Below are 19675 nucleotides of genomic sequence, written 5' to 3' on the forward strand. Positions count from 1 at the left end.
GGCACTAAACAATCTGTTTTTAAATATCCCTTGAAATACATGCCTTTCTCTGGGAGGGCCTGATCCAGAATCTAGCTTGGCAAATTGCAGCCTATCCAATGGACTCCATTTAGACCCTTTTACTGGTGTGAATTTTCAGGCAGTTGCAGCCGACAGAACAAAGGGATGCCAGGCCTGTATGGCCAAGAAGATTGTCTTAGCTCAGTCTTGCAGGGAGAGTTGTGTCTGGAGGCACCGTCATGAGGCATGAGCTTAACCATTGCTGGCTTTCCAAGAAGAGGGAGGTCCCATGTTAACCAATGACTACTGAGATGAAGGGAAGGGTGGGTTGAGATGGCATTATCCTATGAAGAGGCTGGTGTCTTCTGTGCTCAGTCCCAGGTAGTGGCATAAGAAATGGAAGATGTGGGACCAGCTCTCATGTGCTTGATGTTATTGAAGATGAAGTTAAAGTCAGTAACTGGAGGGCAAAAAATCTGTGACTTCAGGTATAGTAGGAGCTCACAGTTTCCTACCCTGGGCTGCTCCCAGAGCTGTAAATCCTCATCTCCTTCTCCTAGTGCCAGGACTTGGATTGCCTTGGTGCCTTTGGACTAACTCAGCAAGCTGCCTGCCGCAGTACATCTGGCAGTAACATCCTGCTGTGAGGCACCCATGGGTGCTTATGGGCCTCTTGAGGGGCAGGAAGAAGGGCATGTGAGGAGGGGTGCCAGATCCCTAAGGTACCTATAGGGAGTAGGTAGGCTACGTGGGAAGGGTGCTTGAGGAGAGAGGGACGCTGCAAGCTAAAACTGATGTAGGGCACACCTCTGCTAGCACTAAGGCAGGGCATTTTACCTTTCGCTCTGTTCCTGGTGCTCATCCAAGCTGGCTTATAAAACAAAGTAATTGCAATTATGAAGTGCTCCCACTTCTAACAGCAGCAAGGACTGGTTGGCAGAGTCCTGGTGTGTGGTGGTGTGTGGTGGTGCCCAAGGCCAGCCCAAGGGCCAGCCAAGAGTGGTGCTTCAGGCTGCTGCCTCTAGGGACTTGGTGCTTAATGTGAGCAACCCCCAGGCACTGAGTCTGGCAGATGTCCATCTTCAGAGCCCCTCTGAAGGACCAGCCCTTGGCAAGTGAACTCATCACCACCATCCCCCTTTTCCTTTTCCTGAGGGCTGGGTGAAGGTGGTGTGTGAATGATGGCACCGGGGCAGGGACAAACTGTCCCATCACTGAATTATGAGAATTTGCATGCAAGTAACTTAAAACTATGCTCTGGCCAAGCTGATTTCCTGTGAAACCCAGGTGGCTCCTGGATGTGCTTGGCTACACAATTGGTACTCTCAACTGTGAGTAGCCCAGGACTATGTAAATGGCAGTCATGTGGGCCTTGAAGCTAAACCCAACTCATCCGCTTAGTGCAGTTTTGTAAAGATATTGTGTGTCCACCCAGAGATATCAAGCAGAATAACAGCCCTGGTATCCCCAGCACAGCTTCTTTGTCCGTTGACTGGACATCCAAATAAAATAATTGCTGTCTGAAAGTTGAATGCTTTTGTTCAATGGACTTTATGTAAGAGCAGATGGAACCATTTATTTCTGCCTGGGTTGATATGCATTGCTCTGAAGGCATTTGGAAGCATTGTGACTCCTGTCCTGAATGATTCGGAGAAAACTCCAGGAACAAACTTGCCAACAAAGTTTTCAATCTGACAAGCAGGTATTCTTTATTGCGGCGCCAGGAGACACGGGGGATAGCTCCTCCTAACGTGTGTCTCCCCAGTTGCCACACAAGCCGTCCTTTTATAGCCACTGGGCGTACATACGTATTCATGAGGCTATGTATGGATGACATCATTTTCCAGAAAGTACCCCACATGTGTACAGAATTGTGGTGGTGGTCTCTGAGGGTCGTTTACTTCTTCCAACAATCTTCATCACTTCTGGCAGCCTTTGAAGCATGCACAGTAGATGCTTATACCAGTTTATTTGGTTTGTTAGCACCAGAGGCATAATAATCCGCCTGTCCTCCTACTTATCAGTTGGTTTAACTGTAGCCCATCCTGGACACCTGCCATTCCCAGATACTCCTTATCCCTGTGTCCTGTTCTTCTAGACTGTTTTTCTTAAAATTATGTCAACTATAATGATTTATCTTGTACAAGAATTCTCAGTATGTTCTGTAGCTGTACTCTACTTTTTTTATAGTGTATCATGCAACTCAGTAATTTTCCATTGCTACTGTTACAAAGCCATCAAACTTAACATCACCTAGAACTGATTCTAAAGGTTTATATATTCCATTTTGTGATTTTGTGCCCCCCTTGTCTCATGAAGCACAGTCAATTACTATTATTATAATGCTAGGTCATGCTATAGGGCTCCCTAATCACAGCATTTACATGATAGATTGAGAGGATGGAGAAACAGGCATGGGAGAATGCAGCCCAACCCATGTGGAAGACAGGTTGCATGCTCAGTGGAGATGCCTGCTTGCTCTTGACTTTACTGACCCCAGCCGAAATCTCCAGGACTCACATCCTCCTTGACTGTGTTACCTTTACACTTACCAGGGGTGCTACCAGATCCCTGCATGAGCCACCCAGCTAAGTGCTGATCCGTGTCTATGACAATACTCTTGAATTAGTTCTGGTCTCTGTCTGACATTAGGGGAGAGAGGTACAATTAAGGTGATTACAAGCTATTTGATATCAGGGAGAGAAGACTTTCACATGAGAAAATCACAGCATGTTAGTCTGCCCAAACCATTACAACACAGAGCAAAATCAGATGGCTCCAGCCTACCCAAGAAAAACCCCTTGGTGACAATGCTGCTTGGTGACATGTCTTGCTCTGCCTGCAGGACAACCAAAACCCAGCCCTTAGGATCAGAGGAGCTCCCAGCACTCCCCTCAGGGTGGTGTGACTCCTGGCTCTGCCAGAGCTTACTGCTGGGGCTGGGGGTTGAAACAGGTGCTGTGGTCATCTGTCTCTGTGCCTGGGCAAAGCCTGAGGCATTACTGTTAACTTTGCATGGCAATGAATCTGTCTTGTACAGCAAAATAGATCCAGATAACAAAGAAGTTCAATATAATTGCTCTCTGTCCTGCACATCTGGAAGAAGCGAGAGCTGTCAAGTTACTTACAAATGTAAGATATCCGTAAATAACTTGACAAATGGAATGTCCTTCCCAGTGCTCCTGGGTGCCACAGCTGCCTTCCAGAAAGCTGCATACTGCAGAATCCATTGGGAGCCCAAGATGCCATCTGCTATGGGGGCTGTCATGGTACTTTTGGATCTCTCAAATATACAGGACAACATATTCTGTGATTTAAACTGTATTTCATGAGCCAAGGGACTTGTTTTAGTCATCTGCTACTGTGGGATTGAATGGTTGTGGCTGAGATTTGTCTGTTGAACCCTAATGTGTTACCTGAATGTTTCTCTCAGCAATACTGTGCTGATTGTGGGATTATTTTCTTTACTTTTATTTGAATTAATTAATTCTAATTAAATTAACAGATCAAATAGAGTTGACTTAATTTATTTCATTTCAGTATGTCAGGGTCCAATTGGAGAAAAAACCCAGTGCTCGACAATGTTTCAGTTCGTGATCCCAAGAGTGAAATTAAGACACAAATGAGGGCAAGTACCGTAACTGGACAGTTTGTTTATTACAAATTACAAAAAGACAGTTATTATGAAAAAGGGAAATTATTGTAATAAAGGCGATAGCAATAGGACAGATTGGGAAAAAGGCAGAAAATGAAGCAAGGATTCAGGGTGCAGAGAGAGAGTGAGCTAGTCACCACTGCGGATCCAGCGGTGTCCCAGGGATCCACTGTCATCGTTGTTGGTGGTGGGAATCCTTCAGGGTTCGTAGTTGGTGTCAGAGCAGAGTGTCTCCCAAGAGTTCGTTGGAGGTGGGTGTCCTCGTGGAGCCGTCCTTCTGGAGTCCCCTTGAAGGTAGCCCATGGAGTGTGTATTGTGGAGTTGCCCTCCTGGCGATGTCTCATGGAGGGTGTCTCTCAGGATCTGTAGTAGTCATCAGCAGAGAGTGTCCTCACGGAGGTGTCCTCCTGTAGTCATCCTCATGGCAATGGCTCCCTGACGATGTTCCTTGGTGAGTACCTTTACCTATTTTATAATGAGTTGGGGGGAATACCTCTGTTCTTCATGTCATGTATTACATGTTTCTGGTGGACCAGTTTCCCTGGTCTCGCAACCAGCTCTTCAACTGCATGTGTATGTCTGCACACACACATGCACACGCGCGCACACACACCTGTGCATGCACACCCATGTCTGCAGCAATTCTCGGGATAATGGGTAGCCACTCCTGGCACCAATCCTCAAGGTAATGGCCATTTACAAGATTGGAAAGGTAAGGTAGTCCCTCAATGAGCAATGAGAATTGGTTGGACTATATTAAGCACAACAAGGAAGGAGTGGCAAGTTATTGCCAGTCTTGATCTTGACTGAATAGGTCCTAGCCTCTTGTGTAGAACTGTCTTGTGCTTACAGATTTTGGCCTCATAAAGCTTGCTGTTGCGAGTTACCATCAGCTACAATGAAAAATATGTTTCCAGATTGAGCATTTCTTGGCTTCTCACACTTCTGGGGTGGCTTTTGGTTGAGAGCCTCTGGGTAAGGATGAAGGGGAAAGGAAATAAAACGGGTGTTGTTGTGGGAGTTTACTATTGATCACCCAGTCAGGATGACAATACCAATTATTATAGAAGGAGCTAAGGGATATCTCTCAATCAACTGGCTTTGGTCTTATGGGTGATTTTAACTTCTCAGACATCAACGGGGAATATCACACAGCACATACAAACAGGTCCAGGAAATTTCTGAAGCATGTTGAAGGTAACTTTTTGGTGCAGGTGCTAAGGGAGTCAACTAGGAAAGGTTCCCCCTAGATTTGTAGTTTGTAAGCAGAGAGAGACTTGTGGGCTCAGTGACTGTGAAGTAGCTGAGTTTGAAATCATCAATAATAGGTGGAAAACTGCCAGCAAATCTTCAACACTGAGGATGGGGAGAGCATACGAAGGGCAGCTGAAGGAGCAAGTTGGTCAGGTGCCCTGGCAATCTGCTGTTGAAGGTCATGTGGTCCATGGATGCTGGTCACTTTTTTAAGAGTCATCTCTTAAATTGCACAGGATTCGGCAATCCTGAAGTGTCAGAGGTCATGTACATGGGGCAGAAGGTGCTGATCCCCTCTCTCTGGTAACCAGCAAAAGCACACGAGGAAATAGAGTGAGGCTGGGCATTAGGAAAAGGTTCTTCACTGAGAGGGTGGTTGGTCACTGGAACAGGCTTCCCAGGGAAGTGGTCAAGGCACTAAGCCTGTCAAGAGTTCAAGGAGCATCTGGATGATGCTCTTAGTCATATAGCTTAGTTTTAGGTAGTCCTGCGAAGAGCAGGAATTTGGACTTGATGATGCTTATGGGTTCCTTCCAACTTGAGATAGCTAGAGATCGTGGCCAAATAGCTATTTAGCCATGGAAGCAGGCACTCACATCTAATCAGCCCTGATAAGGGAGATGAGAGTTTTCCTTCCTGAAACTCCAAGGCGTTAAGAGCATGCTCAGATTCTGAGATGAGACTCAGCAGGCCCTGAAAAGCATCTGCTCCACTATGGAGTGTGAGCCTCCTCAATCCCCTGTGCAAAGACTGCTATGCAGGCAGGAGGAGCCATAACCAAACTAACCACTTAACCCTGCTTCTGCCCACTAGCTCCTTGCCTGCTCATGGAACCTCAGAAGCATGGTGGGCAGGTTAAGCTGCTTTTACGCACTGACAATTGACTGCTAACTGTGGAGAAAAATGTCAGCTGTGCACTGACCTACTCAGGGACCTGTCTGTGTCAGTAAACATGGCTGTGGAGAAAGGAGTTGGGAAACCAGGCAGGGTTTGTCTCTGCAGACTTTGCTCAGTGCTGGTTTTCCTGGTGCATTGTGATTTGCACCAGTTATGAATATGGCCCCATTGAGGTAGCCCATCCCCACTCCAGATGACTACTGCAGGCCTCACTACTGCCTGAATGAAGAAAACAGATTTATTTGCTCTGGGTTAAAAAAGACATTTCTCTAGTATGCACAACAGCAACATCCCAAACATGCAGAGAGCCCACAGCCCACTCTACATCCCAGGGAAGGACCAAGTCACAGGGAGAACAGCAAAGCCATCACTGCAACCACCAATGGGCTGTGCCAGGCGCTTTCCACACCACCTTTACTTGCCTGGTCCTGCCTGCACTGCCCATCTGCCTTGTCATTCCTGCTGTGGGGGCCAGTCTGACCAGATGGGGCACTAGGAGGCAGAAGTGGCTCTTTGACAACTAACCAGTGTGTCCAGAGAGGTGAGGCCATGAAGACTAGTAGTTTGAGAGTCAACAGAGGAGCTGGAGCTTTACTTCTTGGAGTTCAGATAGTTTGAGGATCAGGGGCAAGTCTGGATCTGTTTCTTCCCTTCCATGCAGCATATTGGTGCATGGGGAGGAAGGATTCAGCCAGAAGCAGCGTATAGCAGTTTTTGGCTTGACTTTCCAGCATCCTCTTCTCACCCAGTGGGAAAGGGTGGCCTGAGGCTGGTGACGCAGCCAAGCTGGAAGATGGTGTGTTGCTTGGCCACTATGAAGTATGAAGGGGCTTGAAAGAACTGGATTGGACTGCCATGGAAGCTGGGTTCAGCTCATGCCCATTATTCTCCTCATGTGTCTGGGACACTCCAGTGGAACCTGCCTCAAATCCAGGCACAGTGTAGGCTGTGTGCATCACATGCACCTTGTTGTGATGCTTTTTCCTCAAGAAAGAGCTGAAAATGTTTTTGAAGTCCTTGCGGAAGTGCTAGGAGACCAGGGCATAGACAATGGGGTTGAGGCAGGAACTGGCATAGGCCATGCAGTGGGAAAGCAGGTGGAAGGCATAGGTGGCCTGGTTGAACGGAAGTCTCCATAGTGGTATTGGAGGATGACTGGGTGGTATGGCAGCAGCAGAGACAGAAAAAGATGGTTACAATGATGGTCATCTTGGTTACTTTGCGCTTGGCCTTCTTGGACTCTGATATGTCCTCCAGGTGTCCTCCACTGCTGTCCACAGATGCTGTGGATGACATAGCCAAAGGCAAACGTGCTGGTGTCCATGACCTTGCGTCTCCACTTCTCCCAGCCAGGCATGCAGATGTAGCTGGACTCCCACTCAATCAAGTCATAGTAGCTTACTTAGGGCCCAGCAAAGACCACAGAGAGGCCCCAGATCACAGCCATGGCAGCCACTACATTGTGGGGGTTTCACAGCTCCTGATAGCGCAGTGGATAGCAGATGGCCAGGTACCTGGAGGGGAGAGGAAAGTAACCAGCACTGAGATTTCAGCCAAGCTCAACTTGGCCACATAAACTCCTTCATTCTCCTGAAGGTCCCTGAGCAGTGGCCCTACATGTTATCTTACACCTTCTTTGAGATACAGTCCTGGGTAAAGCAGCATTTATCTTTCTAGTAAGAATGCTTCTCCCACAAGGTTAGGCTGGCTTACCCCTCAGTACATGGTGGGGTGGGTTGTGTCACTGAGCTAGGGCCAGAGAGATAGTGTTGTGGAGAGCCTGCACATATCCATTGCTTGGCAGAATTTATGTGGCAGAAAGAGGTCTGAACTGTGGATTCAGGTCCTGAGAGGCTTTACCAGGTGACGGGCACCATGCAGGCTCCTGCCCACAGAGGGCATATTTCCAGCCTTCTCCAACTTTCATACAAGCGTGGCAGGAGGGAGATTTGCTGACTGGAGTTGTGGCTGCTTCCACCTTGGTACCAAAGGGACCAGGTGGGCCCTTGACTTTCGGTACTGTCTACTTTCTAAGACCAGCCCAAAGCAGGCAGTGATGCTCCATCTGCTCCCTCCAGCAACAGTGGCCAGATACAGTGTGATGGCCAGCCCTGCTCCCTTACCTCCAGGCAACACCACAGGGCAATGTCCTGGGTTCAGCAGTAGCAATCATTTTTTCTCCTTCTTGGTAGCTGGTGCAGCACTGTGTTTTTGACTTTTGGCCTGGGAACGGTGCTGATAACACTGACGTTTTTAGTTACTGCTCAAATGTTTGGTCTGGCCAAGGACTTTGTGAGCCTCATGCTCTGCCAGGGAGGAGGGGAAGCTGTGAGGAAAGCAGAGCCAGGACACCTGACCCAAACTGACCAAAGAGGTATTCCATACCACAGCATGTCATGCCCAGGATGTAACTGAGAGTTACCCGGAAGGGCTAGGGCACTGGGGGTTGGACGAGGTATCAGTCAGTGCTTGGTCGGGCTGGGGGGGGGTGAGTTATCGGTCAGCTGGTGCTGAGGTGTTGTATTCTCTTCTCTTGTTATTTCCTGTATCATTATTATTATTGGTGGTAGCAGTAGTGATTTGTGTTATACCTTAGTTATTAAACTGTTCTTATTTCAACCCATGGGAGTTGCATTTTTTCCAATTCTCCTCTCCATCCCTCCGGGAGTAGGGGGAGGGCAAGAAGGGGGGGGGGGGGGGGGGCGGGGGGGGGAGTGAGTGAACGAGCTGCATGGCTGGGTTTAAACCACGACAGGCAAAGATGTAGATGTCAGCAAGGAGAAAAGATGGCTTGGTGCTTGTGAGTACGAGATGGAGAGGAGCCATCAGCACAGACAGGAGTGCAACTGCCTCAGCCTCAGCCTGCCAGAGTGCTCATTTGATGCACTGTGAGGTCGGCAGAGCATGTAGATAAGACACGTAGCTAGTGTGAAGGGTCATGTGTGACAGAACCCTTCTTTCTTGCTGGTCCTGTCATCCTGAAAGCTGCTGGCAGCTCTGCAAGCACAACACAGCACAGCACAGCACAGAAGTGCCTCCAGAAAGGGAGAGAACGCAGGCACTAGCACTGTGCCAAAATGTTCTTTCTTTTTGAGAGAGAGATACTGTCCCTGATTCTGAGCTGGCTGGAGGGGCAGACTGCACCCATGTCATTTAGGTTACAGGAAAGCATGAGGCTTAGACCATGAGAAATCTCTGGTTTTCCTGGTGATAGCAGGCAAACTGTGTAGCCACTGAAATGCCAGATGATTGGGATATTTTAGTCGGAGATGCCATGTGACCCCAGACAGGGGATACTGGCATTTCCAGGTGCATGAGTTGCTGAAGTGTCAGATCACTGAGTTTCTGTAGGTGGCACCTGGAAGCAGGACGATCTTGAAGGGGATTGGAAGAGTAGCCCAACCACACTTTTTGCTGGGATTTAACCAGTCACACATATTCCCTGGTACTGAAATTTCCTTCTGCCTGCAGTGCTGTGAACCTCCTCATTGAAGAGGGCTGTTTACCCTATCTTGTCTTGGTAGCTTGGAAGCAAGCACAAGGAGCAAGATGGGCTAGGACGTGTTCCCTGTAGCAGTCCAGGCTGGAGCTTACCTAATGAGGACCTTTACCTCATCCTGGACCATAAACACAGGCTTAGTCAGAAGTGGGGCAGCTGACACAGTCACCTTAAAGAGCTCCTGTTAACAATATAGGTGGCACTGATCAGTGCCAGAGCATCCTGGGTAACCTCCCAGGAAGGACTTGGCTCATGGTATGGGTGCCTTTCTGTACAGACCGCAGGAGGGCTGGGGGCAAAGGGGGAAGAGGAATTGCAAGATGAGTAGGGTTTGTGCTGGGCTGGAACCCCCAGAGGAATGAGAGATGTGTTTATTGCAGGACTGAGACCTCCAGTATTTATGGGTGTTTATGGATCTCTGGGTATTTATGTGGCTTCTCTTACAGTCCTTTCTGTTTAGAGTCACAGAATGGTTTGGGTTTGAAGCTCATCCAGTTCCAACCCCCTGCCACGGGCAGGGACACCTTCCACTAGACCAGGTTGCTCCAAGCCCCATCCAACCTGGCCTTGAACGCTGCCAGGGATGAGGCAGCCACAGCTTTTCTGGGCACCCTGCCTAAGAGCTCATCTCAGTCTTCCCTCTGTCAGGTTAAAGCCTTTCTTCCTTTTCCTGTCCCTACTTGTCCAAAGCCCCTCTCCAGGTTTCTTGTAGCCTCTTTAAGCACTGGAAGCTTCTCTAAGGTCTCCCCGGAGCCTTCTATTCTCCAGGCTGAACAAGCCCAGCTCTCTCAGCCTCTCTCCAGAGCAGAGCTACTCCAGCCCTCACAGCATCTCCATGGCCTTCTCTGGACTCGCTCCAACAGCTCCACATCCTTCTTATGTTGGCGTCTTATGATTACTTTCCTGCCTGCACATCATGCTTTTCTGAAATGGTGGCTATTTCCCTCTGAGTGGCATCTCTTATACAGAGCTAGGTGACACCCAGTGGGAGTTTGTGGCACAGTGGGGAGCTGATCTTGTGTCTCCAGGGCTTTAACCACAAGGCAGGTCTCTCCAGCAGAAAGCCAGACAGGAGCAGAACCAGCCTTGTACTCCAGAGATCTGGAAGTGCTGCTTGGGGGTTGGTAGGGGAAGGGGGTCACACCAGGTCCTCAGACTGCCTTTGGCAATGATCAGTACCAGTGGGGTTTGAACCATCTTCCTAGTAGTAGAGAGCCACAATATTCCCATGCCCTCACTCAATCCAGCTTCTCAGACTGCCCTCCTTCCCCAGCCCAAGGGCATCTTTAACTGTCCACAGAGATGGCAGTCAGGGTAAAGCTGCTAGCATACATGGTGAGGTAGATGAAGAAGTGGACAGCCTTACAAATGAAGGAGCCAAAGGCACAGCCCTGAAGGAAGTAGACGGTGGCCTGGAAAGGCATGCAGAAGACAATGAAGAAGTCAGCCAGGCTGAGGTTGAAGATGAAGAGGTTGGTAGTGTTGTGGCCCATTTGCCCATTGCACAGCAGCACTGCCAGCACTAGGCTATTGCCCACTGTGCCCAGGAGCAAGATGAGAAAGAAGACCACAGGGACAATGACCCTGGCAGTGCTGAACTGGTAAATGTCAGAGGAGTTCCAGTACACAGCCAGGCTCTTGAAGTCCTCGTGCTCCATCATCCTGTGTCATTATGAGATGCTGGAGCATGAGGCAACACAGGGAAAGATGTGAGAGACTGGAGAAACACTGCTTAGCCTGTTAGTTTGGCTGATGGGCCTGTTGGCTCACTGGAGACACAGAGACCCATTTTCAGCTCTGTGACCCACATGCTTCTCAGCAGGTTCCCCTGGACACTGTTGGCCTGTAGGACAGGTAGCGTAGGTTGGGGGTAAGGTGTTCCCTGCTCCCCCATTCTGGCCCTTGCCCCACAGCCCATGTTCAGATGCTGCCTTGGACTGATGATGCTGTAGGTGAGGTATAAGGGAGAGGAGAGGATGGCATCTGTCCCCAGCTTCCTCCTCTGTGGGAGAATGGAGTTCTGTTCTGCTGATTAAATTCTGCCAGTGGGTTTGAGCCCCAAACCAATCATCTGGACAGGCCAAGATGCTTGCTCTCCTGATACTGACATGCAGAGTTTATCCTCCACTCCCAGGTCTTTTGGTACCTGCTCCTAGAATAAACCTGGCACACTAGGCAGAGAGCTGGAAATACTTTTGGCAGTTACAGCTATTACACAGCTCCATGTTGTGCCCAGGAGGAGGACAGTATGATGGGACCATTCCTGCTTTGGTTTCAGTAACCCAGATATATATTCCTTTCTATGTTTCACAGGGCAGCTCTCCCGAGTACATGAACTTTTTGTATAATTTCCCTGACTCCCAACATAAGCATTTGGACTGCAGGCAGAAGGTGAGATTATGCATGGAAACATTAGTTTCTCTGTCACAGGCATAGAAATCTGTCTGCATGTTTCTTGAGTTCTGGAGCTGGAGGAATGTCATGTACAGATACAGGTACAGCTTCCCCTGAATAAAAGGGATTCTTACCCCTGTGAGGTGTTTGCAGGGATGTGCTGTGGCCCAGGAAGGTGGCCCAAGGCCATTTCACCGTGAGTATGGACATAGCACAGTCTGTGCAAGAAACCGACCTCTTAGCTGTGCATTCTCTTTCAGGCTGGGGAATTAGCAAGTGCTAATCCTACCCCCTGACCCTAACTAACTCTGACCCTAACTGTAACCCTAACCACTAACCCCTAACCCCTAGCCCTAGCCCTAGCCGCTAACCTAACCCTAACCCAAGTGCTCCCTGGGAAGCCCTGGCAGTGAGTGCCTGAAGCAGAAGCTCTGCAAAGGGCATGTGACCATGGGTTGCTGGCTGCAAGTGTTCCTGGTATCAGAGCAGATCTCAGAACGCCAGTAAGCTGCCTGGAGTCACACCAAGCCAAGTTCAATCCTACAACAGCTGTAATGAGACCATTCCCATACAGTTGCAGGTATTCCCAGAGGCCATTGCCGAAGTCTTATAGAGTCTAAGAAGCAGGATGTGATCTTCAGGTTGGCCTGTTGTGCACTGGCCAACAGTTGTACAAGTCAAATACCTCACTTGACATGGCAGCATCTCCTCTGTCTGGGCAGCAAGAAGTTCATGCTACAGACTGGGAGTTGGATTCTGATATCTGGGACCCAAAAGGTCACTGCATCTCATTTGTGAATATGGAGATTGCTCCAATAGCACCTACTCGTCCCAAAGCAGAAAGGATTTCACAAGGACAGTTTCAGTTGCTCTGCATGTGAAATGCAGAAATTTTATTTCTCACTTAGACTTTTTTTTTTAAGTAACCTTGACTTACATGAATGCTGCTTATGTGGCAGAGAGATGAGCTTTCCTCTGAAAAGCTGGAATGGCCAGTACTGAAGTGTCCATGCTACTTATTTTGGCTAGCTCTGCTTTGGTGCAGAGCTGGAGATAATGGGCAGCAGTTCCTCACACCAGTGCTTGAGATAATGGATCGTGGGGTCATACCTCAGCTCCTGTCACTCATGTGTGAGGAGAGGCTGTATGTTGTGACAGGGCATTGGATGGTTGCCCAGCAGCTATGGGCACAAGGGTAACTGGAGAGGAGAACGCACCCCCCAAGAGAAAGGGCCTGGCCTTGCAAACTTCCCAGGCTCCCAGTGCTTGGGCACGGTTCTGCATCAACAAACCCTTGAGGAAGCAGTGGAGCTGCAAGAGCCCTGGTGAGTTGGGCACTTCGCCCCACATGGGTGTCCAGGGCAGGGGAGGAGGCCTCTGCAACACCCCGAGGAATGAGGCAATGCGGGGGGGAGGGGATGTGCAGCAAGCAGTGTGACAGGGGATCCCAGTCTATACCTGGGGGGGTAAGGGGGGGTGGTGTGTGTATGTTTGGAAGAGGAGCACCCCATGTGGCCAGGAGGTTTGTAACTTGTCCAATCGAGGCCTGTTGCCTGCAGCCAACAGCAAAGGAAGAAGGAAACAGGGACACCAGAACCTATGGTGACGGAGGTTGTAGAAGCACAAGGAGAGAGCCTGTGCCATCCCCTGCCGTGCCAGCATGCCCCCACCCCTTCCTCCTGGGGACCCCTGCTGCTTGCCCCGCTGCTCTCGGAGCAACTGAGAGATCCCATTCCTTTGGGGAGCCTGCAGCACAAGTGTCTGCCCAGGTTAGAACAGAGGCCAGTCTTTATTTCTCCCCTTCCCAGGCGGTCGCTTTCCCCTGGCCAGATGCTAGATTCAAATGCGGGGCTGGATACTGCAGCCCAGTGCTGCGGCGCCCACACTGTGACCATCTGTGCACATGTGTGCATGCACATGTGTGTGAGCGTCTGCTGGGAGGGCATGTGCAGCCCGGCTTCTGTTCGGTCCTAGGGTGGGAGCTATGGCAGTTGCTCCCACCCCAGACTCTCAATTGCTCCCAAGGAACAGGCAAACCCCACAGGGAGACTCTGACAGACGGTACCATTGCTCCTGTTCGTACACCAGCAGTGACGCCCCATTTCCCTGGTGGCTATGGCTGGGCCCCACCTCAACTCCTGGAACCGGCCCCAGGGAGGTGATGTCACTATGGGCCTGTGACATGGGTACAAAGCTGGGCTGCTGCTGGAGGTGGGGCAGTATCTGGAGAAGAACCTCGGTGCTGCTGGGCAGGAGCTCAGAGAGCAATTGCCAATAACCTGTTCTGTGCCCTCCCTGCAGTGGAAGGGCGCAAGCGCAGGAGAAGAGGATCTGTGACTGACATTCCCCTGGCCGTGCCCCTCAAACCCTCTTAGTTCCCAACACAGGGGTGCAGCCATGCAGGCAGAAGAGGTGCAGGAAGATCTCTGTGTGCTGCAGGAGCGCCTGGCACAGTGTTCTGCAGAGGCACAAAGGCACAAGAAGCTGCTGGGATTTGTGGTAGGTGTGGAGTGGTCCCCTTGTCCCCAGGGCTGGGGCTGCGAGATCTGAGCCTCTGACCCTTCCTCTCCCCATGCAGGAGAAGAAGCAGCAGTATCTGCGGGAAATCGTGGAGCAGCTCAGCATGGAGGTTAGTGTTCCCTACTTTGCCCGTGTCCCCCTGCTGTGGTGCTGGGGCTGTGTCAGGGCCTCAGTGCCTGTGTCCGGCACCTCTTCCCAGAACTGTGAGGTGGTACGGTGCTTCCAAACCAACTGCCGAGGGCTCCAGCAGCTGGAGGGGCACATGGCCAGGATGAAGGTGGGTTCACAAGAGTAGTTGAGGTTAGAAAGGGTGTCTGGAGGTCATCTGGTCTTGTCCAATGCCCCTGCTCAAGAATATGACCCAGAGTCATTTGCTCAGGACCATGTCCAGAAATGGACTGGGTCCAGATTTGGGCCTGGGGAGTCTCTCTGTCTGCCCCCAGTGCCTATAGGGTTGGGTAGAACAGATGCGAGGACAAAGGCAGTGCCCAAGGGGAGCTGGGAGGGAATAATGCCAAGGGGAGTGCGCTCAAGGAAGTGTCCCAGTGCCCTGAGAGTTGCAACTCTTCCCCTCCTCTCCCACAGGAGTGCCTGCAGATGATAAACAGGGAGGTAGCCACAAGCCTGGAAGAGGAGCAGAAGGTACAGGGGAGAAGGAGGCCCATCTTGACAGGGTCAGGGAGGGGGATGCCAGTGATAGGTCTGTGCAGCCCAGCAGCCATAAGCAGCAGCATAGCTGGGGGGGACATCTATTCTGGGGTCTGCAAAGGAGAGGTTGGGCCTCTGGAGATGCCCCAGGCTATTGGCTGTGCTGTAGAGGGGAGCCTGATGTGGATCTCTGTCAAGGTCTGACTGGAGAAAACCCAGTGTTGGACTTATTTTGCTTGTGATCCCCAGAGGGAAATAAAAACAAAAGTGAGGTCAGGTACTGTAACTGTTTATTATGAAAAGACAATTATTATAAAAAAGAAGATCTTAGTAAAAAAAGATAGCAACAGGACAGATTGGGGAAAACAAAAAACAACAGAAATCAAGCAAGCATTCAATGCGCAGAGAGACAACAGACACTACCGTGGACCCAGTGGCATCCTGAAGGTCCGTAGCTGTTGTCTTCAGTGGTGGGTGTCCCCCAGGGTCTGCAATCGGCATCAGTGGAGGGTGCCCCCAACGGCAATGACCTTTTTCCCCTTTCATTATGTGTTTGGGGGGGAGTACCTCTGTTCTTAATGTCACATACTGCACATTACTGGTGGATCACAGCAGCCAGCTCTTCAACTGCACGTCTGCCAGCAACCCTTGAGATAATGGGCAGCAGTTCCTCACACCAGTCCTTGAGATAATGGATCGTGGGGTCTTACCTCAGCTCCTCTCACTCATCTCTCGGGCAGTGGAAGGTGGAATCCCATCTCAGCTTCTCATACCAATCTTTGAGGCAATGGACGGTGGAGTCTGATTTCAGTTCAGTCTCACAGTCTGCAGGCACAGCACCATGGCTTTAGGGAAGGGGGTGGGATGAGTGACCCTCACTTGTGCTCCTGGGGATGGCGTGTGGAACGGGCACGCTTCTGGCGCTGGCCCAGTCTGTGACCGCATCCAGAAACCCCTCGGGGGTGGCCAAGCTGCTGGGCAATGGTGCCAGCACCAAGACACCTGTGTGCCAGCACCCTGGCCCTGCCCTGACCTGCCAGGCCCTGGACACTTTGATGCCCTTTGAGGCTCCCTGTGAAGCATCCCACTTGTTTTCCAGAGGCGGCAGTGGTCAGAGCTGGCAGGAGCTGTTCTGGAGCAGGCTGAGGTCAAGAAGGTACTGGGGACAGGAGGGACAAGGGCTCAACATTACTGTGGGGGGAAGCCACACCCAAGCAGGCATGGCATGGACTCCTGACTGGGCCCTTTGCTTTTCCAGCTGCTCAGGAACAGGCTCAAGCTCCTCCGGCAGAAATGTGAAGGTTTCCAAGAGCCAGCAGCTTCATGGACAAGGAGGAATAAGACCATTTCTTGGCTGCAGTGAGTTGCCCTGGGGTCCAGGGCTCTTCCATAGGTGGTGGGATGTCCATGCCAGAGGTCCAAGAGCATTAGGCAGCTTTGGACTTGTCCGGGATCAAGTGTTTCAGTCTTTCTGTTCTTCCTAACTTGGGGGGCATGTAGGGGGAGATTCTGGGACACACTGGCAACACCAACAGCGGAGTTGAAACAGATGCTCAGACCCCCTCATCCCAGTCCTGCGTGTAGCCTGTTGTGCCCAGCATAGTACAAGGTCCCACTGTGGTGTTCAAAGAGGGTGCTTGGAAACAGCTGAGACAAATTTGGCTTCTGCTCTGCCTGACCCCTCTTCTATCCCACAGGAGGCTTTGTGTGTTCCTCTTGTTGCTGCAGATAGTCACCTTCGTGGTGCTGCTGACGAGCGATGGCCTTAACTGGGTCCTGCCACCAAAGCTGGGGGCTGCCCTTGGGAGCTGCCCAGCGAGGGCCTGGTTCTTTTGAAATCCAACTAGAAAGAGAATAAAGAAACTTGGGATTGTAGGACACGAGAATCACCCGGTCAGTGTTACGTGACAAAAGCCACCATGTAAAGTTGTCTTCGAAGACACATGCAATGGAACAGTCAGCAAGGAAGCTGCTCATCGTTTACCTCTACAGATACTCAGAGATGAATACTGTCATTACAGAGAAAGCAGCTTGTCTCTTGGAGATGGCTAAATGGAAGAAATTGAAAAATGTCATAAAAATAACAGCGTTGACATTTCTAATAATTGCCTCGGTCTTAACTAAGCTGTTATAAAAGAATGCTGGAGCCTGATTTCTACTGAGAAATCCATTTTTTCAGCCCTACTCGGTGAAGAATCAGGGTGACTGAAGAAATAGGGTGGATTGAAGAATGGGGTTGATTGAAGAACAGGGTTGTAGATAAGTGTCCTGGGTTCAGCAGTAGCAGTCATTTTTCCCCTTCTTGGTAGCTGGTGTAGTGCAGTGTTTTGACTTTCAGCTCGGGAACAGAGCTGATAACAAGGATGTTTTGGTTTGGCCAAGGACTTTGTGAGCCTCATGCTCTGCCAGGGGGGAGGGGAAGCCAGGAGGAAGCAGAGACAGGACACCTGACCCAAACTGACCAAAGAGGTATTCCATACCACAGCATGTCATGCCCAGGAGGTAACTGGGAGTTAGCCGGAAGGGCTGGGAGACTGCAGGGTTGGAGGAGGTATCGGTCAGAGCTTGGTCGGGCTGGGGGGGGCGAGTTATCGGTCGGCTGGTGGTGAGATGATGTATTCTCTTCCCTTGTTATTTCCTTTATCATTATTATCATTGGTGGTAGCAGTAGTGATTTGTGTTATACCTTAGTTACTAAACTGTTCTTATCTCAACCCGTGGGAGTTGCATTCTTTTCGATTCTCCTCTCCGTCCCTCCAAGAGCAGGGGGAGGGCAAGAAAGGGGGGGAAGTGAGCGAACGAATTACCTGACTGGGTTTAAACCACGACAGTTCTTTTTGGCGCCCAACGTGGGGCACGAAGGGTTGAGATAACAACAGATCTGACCAGATTAATAGTCATTCGTCACAATGCTGATTTATTGGCTCTCAGAGTTGTTCCTCTTGATCTCACAGCTTCAGAATGTTGTAACTTACGTAGAGCCGGTATTTGCTGTGATAGTGTTTATCAAGTGTGGGGCCTGGGCTAAGGTTCTTGTCTCACTGTGCTTTATGGCAATGGCTTGTAATACGGGCGGGCTCCAGCAGCAGGGCGGGACGGACGTGGCCTTGGACTTGTACCTGGCCGTCCGGCTGCTCTTCACCGTCCTGGCCCTCACCCTACTCTCCATCTTCGTGAGGCTGCGGGGAGCCGAGGGGGAGCGGCCCCGGGAGCCGGCGGCAGCCGAACCGGCCCGGGAGAGCGGCCCCGGGGACCAAGCGGCGGCGGGAGCGGGGCCGGAGGCCGCGAGGGGACGGCTGCCGGTGGAGGAGGTCGGGGCGGTCGAGGAGCAGAAGGAAGGGGCTGCCGAGCAGCGGGAGAAGGCGGCGGAGGAGCCGAGCCCCGCGGCCGAGCCGAGCCCCGCGGAGGAGCCGAGCCCCGCGGCCGAGCCCAGCCCCGCGACGGCCGAGAGCGTTTCCCGGAAGCCGCCCGCCGAGCCCCAGGAGGATGCAGGAGACCACGCAGCATTTCCCAGCAAGGCAGAGGAGGAGGCGCTGGACTCAGGAAAAGAGAAGCTGGCGGTGGGAGAGCCGGCAAGCACAGCGGCTACACCAGCCCCAGTGACAAGTACAGCAGCTACACCAGCCCCAGTGACAAGTACAGCAGCTACACCAGCCCCAGTGACAAGCACAGCAGCTACACCAGCCCCAGTGACAAGTACAGCAGCTACACCAGCCCCAGTGACAAGCACAGCAGCTACACCAGCCCCAGTGACAAGCACAGCAGCATCAACTGAGAGTTCTGAAGGTTTTGAATGGCCTTTGGGTATCCTTGGGACCTGCCTGCTGATTGTGATGGGGATCAGCATGTTGGCACACACACAGACTGTGTTTTACCCACAACCATTCTGTCTGATCTCAAAAGTTAAGCAGAGTCGGGTTTGGGTCTTGTCTGGGGTTAGACGACAATACAGGGGGACCAAGAGGTTTTCCCCAAGGCTGCACAGCCAGGAGTGGCACGGTGTGTGTGACAGTATGGGCAAGTATCTAGTCCACTGGGCCCCTCCAGTGCTTTGGAAGCATCAGAAATGGAAGGCAGCTGTATGGAGTCCCCGGCAACAAGCTGCAGAAACTGCTTAAGGGGACAGTGAATTATTTTAAGCCTGGTGGGCCCATGGCACTTCAGGCCATCAGAGCAGAGATGCAACATAGAGATGGACTCATGATCAAGGGGTGGACCTAGCAATGGACACTATTGCCCAAGTTATTCACGAGTGTGAACACTGCACACAGTCTCTCCGGCTCTGGAAGACTGTTACAAGAGATGGAGCCTGACATCATGGACCAGATGGACGCAGCAGCTTTATAGCTACTGGTCCATGCACTTAGATAAGAGTGATGGTATATTGAAAATGTGGGATCTGAGCATGACGTGAATGGTATGGAATAAGGGGTGGATAATGTCCTGGGTTCAGCAGTAGCAGTCATTTTTCCCCTTCTTGGTAGCTGGTGTAGTGCAGTGTTTTGACTTTCGGCCTGGGAACAGAGCTGATAACAAGGATGTTTTGGTATGGCCAAGGACTTTGTGAGCCTCATGCTCTGCCAGGGAGGAGGCGAAGTCGGGAGGAAGCAGAGACAGGACACCTGACCCAAGCTAGCCAAAGAGGTATTCCATACCACAGCACGTCATGCCTGGGGGGGAGTTAGCCGGAAGGGCTGGGAGACGGCAGGGTTGGAGGAGGCATCGGTCAGAGCATGGTCGGGCGGGGGGGGGGGCAAGTTATCGGTCGGCTGGGGGTGAGATGTCTTATTCTCTTCCCTTGTTGTTTC

The 19675-nt window shown here is 51.1% G+C and overlaps 2 protein-coding genes across 10 annotated transcripts; one reads left to right on the forward strand and one right to left on the reverse strand.

The window, feature by feature from the left end:
* Window positions 1-6477: 6477 nt before the first annotated feature.
* On the reverse strand, window positions 6478-10989 carry LOC134167753 (galanin receptor 2b-like). Its single transcript, XM_062626751.1, is given in 6 exon segments — window positions 6478-6935; window positions 6938-6979; window positions 6982-7063; window positions 7066-7094; window positions 7097-7323; window positions 10599-10989. Coding segments are annotated over 6 exon segments (1065 nt in total). The 5' UTR covers window positions 10967-10989; the 3' UTR covers window positions 6478-6618.
* Window positions 10990-12833: 1844 nt separating this feature from the next.
* On the forward strand, window positions 12834-16745 carry LOC134167755 (uncharacterized). Of its 9 annotated transcripts, none has more exons than XM_062626752.1 (7): window positions 12834-13024; window positions 14075-14198; window positions 14278-14496; window positions 14805-14861; window positions 15967-16023; window positions 16126-16226; window positions 16565-16745. In XM_062626752.1, exons 2-7 carry the CDS (start codon window positions 14097-14099, stop codon window positions 16701-16703), a joined length of 675 nt encoding a protein of 224 aa, XP_062482736.1. In that variant the 5' UTR covers window positions 12834-13024; window positions 14075-14096; the 3' UTR covers window positions 16704-16745. The 9 variants fall into 9 exon arrangements, 8 of the variants coding, with proteins under 8 accessions (XP_062482736.1, XP_062482738.1, XP_062482742.1 ...); XM_062626754.1 differs by lacking the exon at window positions 12834-13024 and having other exon boundaries at window positions 13224-14198; window positions 14278-14328; window positions 14419-14496; XM_062626758.1 differs by lacking the exons at window positions 12834-13024; window positions 14805-14861 and having other exon boundaries at window positions 13224-14198; window positions 14278-14328; window positions 14419-14496.
* The last annotated feature ends 2930 nt before the right edge of the window (window positions 16746-19675 follow it).

Source organism: Pezoporus occidentalis, unplaced genomic scaffold (assembly GCF_034315485.1).
Source record: "Pezoporus occidentalis ecotype Australia unplaced genomic scaffold, CSIRO_AGI_Poc_V1 ctg297, whole genome shotgun sequence".
Taxonomy (NCBI): domain Eukaryota; kingdom Metazoa; phylum Chordata; class Aves; order Psittaciformes; family Psittacidae; genus Pezoporus; species Pezoporus occidentalis.